Here is an 8,635-nt window from a genome sequence, read left to right as displayed (position 1 = left end):
CATTTGTTTTGGAGACAGAATTCCAATTTATTGCACGTACGTTGGATTCATACATGAGCACGGACGGGAGAAAGGCGTTGAATCGTTCTCTTGAGCTTTTGACGACCAGTTGAGGCTGCAAGGAGGATTTTTCAGTGTTTATTTTCTTCTTCCCATCTTCTCAGAACAATTATGGTGAATTCGTTTATGTTGAATTCCAATTCTAGTATGCTAAATTTTCTTCTTTCTAGGAAAACGATGTAACCTAATTCCGAACTATGCCTGTTTGTCCATGCTAATTTAATGCAATTCTCTCTTTGTTTATCTTATTTATTCTGAGTTTAATGCTTCTAATTAACTGACCATTGATTAGATGATTATTAATCTTGTGATTTGCTATCGAAAGAGGGAATCATAGGGTAGATCTTGGATATTTCAGCATAGGTAAGTATAGAGATCGAAAGACTTGTATGAACCTGTGTAGTAATTAAATCATTGGTCTTATTGCGTTCTTGATTATTTAATTTGCATACTCTTGTGTGAATTGATAAACTAGAATCACTTCCAATTGACTATCGAAAGAGGCTTTTGGATGAATTAGAGATTTGCTAATAGACAAAAGAGGTTTAAGTTAAATTAGCTGGATGAGAAAAGCATAGTGAAGAATTATGGTGAAATCGATTTCCTAGAAGTTTTCTTCCCTATTGAATTTGATCTTTGAAAGCCAGTTTTATTTTCTTTGCTTATTTCTCTTTGAGTTGATCTAAGTTTATTTGTAACTACAAAAACCTTAGCGATTCCTCTAGATAAAATTGAGATTAGTAAAATTTTGGTATTTGGCAAGAGTAAGGTACCAATCCCTGAGGACGATACTCTTCTTATTACTTTACTATAAAACTACGATACTGTGCACTTGCAGTTTTGCACCGGTCAGAAGGAGTCAGTAGTTCATGCATTATGGAGCTGTCATGCAGCTTAGGATATCTGGGGTCAATGTTCCCAAAAGCTGCAAAAAAGTTTTTACTCCAAGTTGTTCTTCATGGAACTGATAGAAGAAATGTTTAATAATGCAAAAAAAGAGATGTTGGAGAAATTTGTTTGGGTCTCTAGAAGAATTTGGCAGAGAAGAAACATTTTTATTTTTCAAAGAGTTTTTCGGGCACCCTAATGTAGTGGTGAAGCAGGCCATAGAAGATTTGCATGAGATGAAGTCTATCCAATCTAAGGTAGTTAAGTAGCCAAGCAATATAAACTTAGTGGATTTAAGGTGGACCTCCTTCCTAAGAATACCTCCAAGATCAATTAGAATGCTGCAGTCTACAAGATTCAATGCAGAGTTGGTATTGGCATCATAGTTTGAGATCAGAATGGATCATTTATTGCATGAGAATGAATCAATCTTTGTTTCCTGATCCTCTATTGGCAAAAGCTATTGGAGCACTCAAAGCTACCAAGTCTGGATTACATCTCAGACTCCATCATATCATATTGTTGGGAGATTCACTATAGGTCATTCAAGCAATCACTAAGAAAGAGGAATCTTGGACTTCTACAAGGATGATAGTTAGTAACATTAAGCAACAAATTCAGCACCATGCTAGGTGGTATGTCCATCATGTGAGAAGAGGCACTAAAGAAGTTGCTCATGTCGTAGCTTAGAATGCCTTCATTATTTCTGATGTGGCAGTGGATATGGAGGATCCTCCTTCATGCATACTATCATTGTTATGACTTTCTTGATGAATGATACAAGTTTCCTTTCAAAAAAACAAAAAAAAAAAAAAAAAACAAAAACAAAAACAAAAAAAATATGGTATCAATTTTATTTTCCTAACTTAAGTAGGGAGGGGTGTAAAGTATCATGAGGATGATGTGGGTTGCAATGCCGGATTAGCTGATTGGCGGTGCACCTATTGATAACCATCCAAAAGAGAAGATTTTTTCTCACTGACCACGGGAAGAGCCATGAATTTCAAGCGTTCGTAATTGAGAAGAGAGTTGACAAAGGAAAACCTTCTTTGTTGCCCCTGAACACAAAAACGAGTTTGAAATCGAAACTATTTCTATCTCATTTAAGGAAGCTATAATCCTTCTAGTTTGTTCAAAATGGATTTGAGAGAAGATATCTTCGTTCGATGACTGAGTACGTGTACTAGATTTGAATTTTTATTCAAATCTCATAAATTTTAATTTCTTTACAAATCACACATACATATATATATATATATATATTCATGTAAGCCTATAGTTATTTTTTTTTTATCCTGTTTATTCTTCTATGCATATGATTTGTAAATCAAAATTTTCTAGTGTTTAGACCAATCCAGCACTGCCGCTTGCTGAATTTGATAATCAATAATCAAGTTTTGGTCATCCATGGACTAGAAGGTAGAAAGGATAGTAAGATGCAACGGTGGGCCAGCTGTAGCAAACAGTGGGATTAGTGAATGGAATACGGGAATGGATTGTCAAGTGAATGTGAGATCTCAAGTACTATCTAAGTGACAGCCGTTAACCAAGGGAAGGGGTCAGAGGCATATCCAAACTAGATGGGAGTGTTAATTTGGACCATCCATTGTGAGAGAGTGGCCATCGTTATTGTCACTATCCACCGCCCCTTTATCACACCCTGTCTAAATAAAACTAGACAAATCTTGTTGGATGTTGACAAATGATTCCCCTCGATCGCGAGGGTGTTTATATTATGAGAAACTCTGGAAAAATAGCAATTGAATACTTTGAATACCTATTCATCATTTTATGGACGTAATGGTTCCCCTTCACAACAATTGAAACTTTATCAATAATTACATCACTTAAGGAAATATAAGCCTTAAAAGAGTACAGTTATTCTATTTTCAAGTCGATGTATATGTAGAACATGCCATCTACATTACTTCATATGATAAAATTTGATTTATAAAATTTAAATTTTAAAATATATCTTCTAAATTAAATTATGTCATGTAAGCATTTTAGTATATTTGTTATCCACACGGACCGACTTATAAATATAATTTTTTAAAAAATAATATTGCCTATTCATTCTGAAGAGGTGTTTTTCACGAGAACTTATCACCATGGGCAAATCCGGTGTGTGATCAGCTATCGTATTCCTTCATGGCATCCTTAGGGCTTGATTGGAAGATTGAATTATTTTATTTCATCTCATTTCAAATATCATTCAAATATAAATATTTTTAAATTTTTAATTTTTAATTTTTTATCTAATTATTATTTAATTATTACAACTTTTCTAAACTTTTAAATAAAATACAAAAAAGAAAATTCAAATTTTTTAATTTTTTAAATAATAATAATAATAAATATTATTATAACAATATTTTAATTTTATAATATTTTTATAATATTTTTATTCAACTTTTTCTCTTTTATTTCCTAAAATCTCATAAAACCTCATAAGTTAAACCTTTTCACTACTATTTATAATTAACTATTTCACTACTATTTACAAATTTCTAATATAATCTGATTTCTCAAGCATATATTTAGATGCAGTTTGGATAATGAGATAAAATAAGATAGTTTTAAATAAAAATTAAAAGTTGAATACAATATTATTAATTTAATATTATGATTATTTTGAGATTTAAAAAGTTTGAATGATTTATTATATTTTATGTAAAAATTTAAAAAAATTATAAAAAAAATAGATAAAATGAGATATTTTTACTATTCAAACTACGCTTAATTATCCATTTCACCAAGCAACAAAGACAACTTACCACCAGTTTAGGAGAGGTTTGGGGATAGAGATGAGAATTTTAAGTTTAAGATAAGAGCTTAAAATATTATTTTTAATATTATTATTATTTTGAGATTTAAAAAAATTGTATTGAGATTTGAAAAAATTAAATTATTTATTATATTTTATGTGAGAATTTAAGAAAATTAATTATAATAATAAAATGAAAATTTTAAATTTAAATTATGATTTTTTTGCCCTCAAACCTGTCCTTTGAAGATATATTGAAATAATGATTTGTAGCCCGTAGGTGCAGCCGTGCAAGAAATCGAAATTGACATAAAAGAGAAAAAATCGTGCATGTGAAGATATATTGAAATTAAGCAATGGGCCCGACTAGATCGTATTTATGAGATATTTTTTCTGGTTATCATTTCAACATCTTCTATTATAATATTAAATAATTAAAAATATTTATAGTTGGATTATTTTTATTTCAGTTATTAGATGTAAAATAAAAAAAAAAATTAAGGAATAATAATTAAAAAAACTGATTAATATAATTTTTTATTATTTATTTATGATGTGACTGATACCGGCTTCGTTAGTATCTTCCCATTCTGAAATCTCTTCCCACCAAAGATGGAAAAAGTGGAGCCTACTACATAGGATCCTTCAAATTCAAACAAAAGAGAGAATTTTCAATGCGAGTTGGACATGGCAAATGGAAGATTGGACACGTGTAACACATAGACATACTTATCCACTTTTACGCAACCTATAGGTATCAAGTGGGACCATAACTGAAAGGTTGACTGTCTGTTGTGACCTGAAGAATCCCGCCCACTGTTTCCCAACTACCATTTTCGAACGTGGGTGCAAAGGAAACATGAAGAATTAGAACCGATGTGCAAATAAAATAACACCCAAGTATACTCGACCCACTTCAACTATAAACAGAGGTGACATAGATATTTTGAGTTCTGCACCATCTTTCTGTGTCTGTGACCTAAATCTAAGTTCATGGCTAAGGTAGTAAGAGGAGGAGGAGCAGAAAAGAAGATTATGGTGGCCATTGATGAGAGCGAGAACAGCCACTATGCTCTCGTTTGGGCACTCGATTATCTCAAAGAATCGATAAAGAACTCGCCGCTTGTGATCTTCATGGCTCAACCTCCGACCAAAAGTAATTACACCTTCGCCGCGCCTCTCGGTTCTGCTCGCTTGTACTGCCCAGTTTCAGCCAGTTAAGTTGTTCGGTTTCTTTGGCTCTCTATTTTTTCTTTGTTGTTCGTTTTATTCGCGAAGAGGATAAATAATGTTAAAGGGCTTTAGATTTTGGATTATTTTCCATTCGACGTGTTTCCATCTGAATTTTAACGGCACAAAGAAAATTGATTCCGGTTTTGTTTAGTGCAACGACCTTCAAAATTAAATAAAGTGAATATTCTTCCCCTTACTCTTTCTCTTTATATTTTAATGATGAAAATCGCCACAAAATTTGTTAGAGTGGAGAGAGACCAGAAAACCTTTAAATTACTGGACAAAGTAACCATAACCATTAAAGGGGTCGTTTAGCCCAACTCAATGACAAATACTATTTAGTGCATGCTCATAGTAGTTGGCTCATTTGTCTGCATTCTTCCCCTTGCACTTCTTTCAATTCTTCTTCATGCTCGCAGGAGTGATAAAATGATTAGAAGGTTTATTATTCAAGATGTTGGAGTATCTTTTAACAGATTATGTATGCTTGTGCATCACAGCTCCAGACTTTGTTACCTCTGACAAAGAAAATAAAAAGAAGCTTACCTTGGCTTTTCTGGAGAAAGCTAAGGAGATATGCTCTAGTCGTGGGGTTAGTCAACGAAATTCATTCTTTTATTCTTTTTCACAAGTGTTAGATTCTTTTTAAAGAGGTTACAGCCCCATCATCTTATTTATACCTGACTTGTGACGGAGGAATACTGTGGTAGCATTCTAAACACCTTGACGGATAAGGCACAGTATCAAGTTCTTGTAGACTTTACCCGGGCAGAAGTGTAATGATAACTGTGCTTGTCGATGGCTCTTTAACTACACTTTTTTTTTCTTACAGAAGTTTGTCATATACTTTGTCAAATGCATATCAACTGCCTTCTTGAATGTTCATCATATACGAAATAGTACTGACTCCTATCTTATGAGCAGGGTTACCGGTTTTCATTTTTGATTGAAAAACAGTCCCCACTAATCTCAGTTTGTTCTTTCCCATCTGCTTCCCTGTGGTTCTAGGATGGCTAGACTTTTGGAGTATTTGTAATATTTGCAACTTAAGGAGACTTTGGATGAGCATCAATGGCTAAGATTAGAAGGACACGTGGAGTCAAGAATTAATCATGTAAAGTCCCTAAGAGCCTAGCGTTAAATGCTTCTATTAATGGTTTAGTGTAAAGTTGAACCCCAAGATTTTTCATCCTTTGAAATTTTAATTAAAAGCTTTGTTGTTGTTGGATATTTCCTCTAGTGCCTACTATTGCATTTATCGACCATAAAGTTTCTTTTGTTTTTAATTGTTTGGAAAACTTTATCGACCTGAAAGGTAATATCCCTTTTCTACATCAAGTATTCATTTGGTAACAAAATAGTTGAGTGTTCTAAAACAAAAGGTGTTCTAAGTGTGTTGTTGTCACTGAGTTCTGGGTCTAGTGTTCTCGAGTGTTCTGTTGTAACCTGCATCAGATGCTATAAAATATTAAGTCTTCAGAACCTTTGAGTCTATACACAATCTTGTAAGAATCATTTTTGTTGTTCTACTTGGTCTTCTGGAGGGAGAATACATATACAGCGCAGTTTCCGTGCCATGCATATGTTCTGGCTTATCATTTTCTTGGCATTAGAACATCCATTTGGCCCTCCTTTGGCTAGAGAAGCCTAATTCAACATTTATGTGTCATTTTAACAACTTGGTGAAATAAATATTTTTTATCAATAATGAATAAGTGCATCTACAAGTGAATTTATATGATATTCTTCAATGATGTCCATGCTCGAGAGCGAATCTTCAGATATAAATATATGCAATGTCAGATTACTTCCTCCTTCGGACCACACCCACGTGTGAGAGATTTGGGGCTTTTTTTTTTATGTTGTTTTCACAGGTAAATGCAGAGATAGCTACGGAGGTAGGGCATCCTAGGACAGCCATATGTGATGCAGTTCAAAAGTTCAACATCAAATTACTTATTTTGGGTGAGCATGTCCTTGGAAAAATCGAAAGGTCAGTTTTACTGTAATCTTAATTTTGATGTGTGTTGTATATGCAGTGAAAATGAAACTCCAAGTTTGAAAACCCATGATGTACTTGAGTAGAAATAAACCCAAAATTGAGGGATCGTTAGCTTCCAAGGTTAAGATCCTGTAAAACATATCAAATCCAGGCAAACACATGCTCTCACTAACACTCCAAGGTTAAGATCCTGAAAAACATATCAAACGCATGAAAACACACTCCCTCACTAACACTGAATTAATTTATCAATATGTATTTAATGTTGTAATGATTTTGTCAAGGAACTGCTGAATTATAAAGCTGGATGGATATTGTTTTTCCTCATTTCACTTGATAGAGGACAACTCTTTTCCTTGAAATGAACTGCTCACTCTTGAAAGTATCTTTTAGTCACTTAATTGCAATAAATATGTTACATTGTTGCCTGATCCTAGTTAATGTCTATTAAGTAGAACCTAGACCTACAGAAAGAGGCCAAAAGACTAGTTTACATGCAAATGCAAGTTCACTTTTCACGCTTTTTTCATTGGTTTAAAATGCAACTGGCTGTTGGGATTACCAATTCACAGGTTCTGCAACTTCGTTTCTTTATTTTTGCTTCTTGTACACATGGGAATTGGTTAGAGCTCTACTACATTCTTTGGGAAATCAGGCACTGATACCATTGTGTTGATTCAGGGCTCTTATAGGGAGTGTGAGCAGCTACTGTGTTCAGAATGCAAAGTGCCCTGTCCTTGTTGTGAAGAAACCCTTAGCAGCAAATTAAACTTTCTACACTTCCAACTACCAGTTGTTTTATGACACAGTTTGTTGCAATCCTAGTTGATACGATTTGAATGTAAATAAACTACAGAATCGAAGATTTTCTGACGTGTGGATATTGACTCTAATGTTTTGTAAACACATTGAAAGGTGATGTAATTGAAAATTTTAGATCTTCCTGTGGAACACTAGATAGTGTAACCTGTAAGTATCTGCTTAGAATTGCTTGTGGAAAAGCTGTAGCTTCACTGGAAAAAGAGTGCTAGAAGAAGAATTATAATTTATTCATTCAAAAGCAATAGCTAGAACCTTGCCTTTTGTTGATACTGATGGGCAGCCGCCATGGTCTAAAGCATCAGCCATGATCAATATTTTTTTTATTGGCAATGGGTGTCTGAGATGAATTCTTGACTAATCAGGAGGTGCAAGGTCTTTGGCCAAAAGTTCCTGTAGGTTGAGCTTTTATACTTCCTATCGAGGTGGGGCCCATTTCTTGTGTCAAGGGCGTCTGTCTCCCACTAAAGGTTCCACCCCATAACTTTAATGTGGCGTGGCTGTCTTAGGTTATGTCCCCTGTGGCAGGTGGGTGAGTGTGGCCACTACTTGGGAATTCTGTTAGGAATAGTGACTCCTGCCTGATTCTCCAGTTTGCACTCCTTACCTATACATTTAATGTAGCGTGGCGTTCTTGCATGCCATATGGACAAGGTTGTGTCAGAGCAGATGTTGTCCTATCTCCCAAGTTGATCTTTTTCACTTATGGGCTCTGGACCCTCTTCCTTCTTTATTGCTTAGTGGGACATTTACATCTTGGCCATTGGGCTTCCGAGACCTAGTTGAGGCCCGATCTAGTGGGAGTTGAAAATATCCATTTTAGTTACCCTGCAAATTTCTAATACACATGTAGGGTGGGAATCTTC

General features: G+C 34.3%; 1 protein-coding gene across 1 annotated transcript; it reads left to right on the top strand.

Moving 5' to 3' along the window:
- Window positions 1–4,565: 4,565 nt before the first annotated feature.
- LOC122297256 (universal stress protein YxiE-like) lies at window positions 4,566–7,903 on the top strand. The gene is made up of 4 exons (XM_043107261.1): window positions 4,566–4,931; window positions 5,449–5,540; window positions 6,823–6,941; window positions 7,632–7,903. Exons 1-4 carry the CDS (start codon window positions 4,709–4,711, stop codon window positions 7,717–7,719), a joined length of 522 nt encoding a protein of 173 aa, XP_042963195.1. The 5' UTR covers window positions 4,566–4,708; the 3' UTR covers window positions 7,720–7,903.
- The last annotated feature ends 732 nt before the right edge of the window (window positions 7,904–8,635 follow it).

The sequence above is a fragment of the Carya illinoinensis genome, chromosome 15 (genome assembly GCF_018687715.1).
Source record: "Carya illinoinensis cultivar Pawnee chromosome 15, C.illinoinensisPawnee_v1, whole genome shotgun sequence".
In the NCBI taxonomy this organism is placed as follows: Eukaryota; Viridiplantae; Streptophyta; class Magnoliopsida; order Fagales; family Juglandaceae; genus Carya; species Carya illinoinensis.
This window is presented reverse-complemented; position numbering and strand designations above follow the sequence as displayed.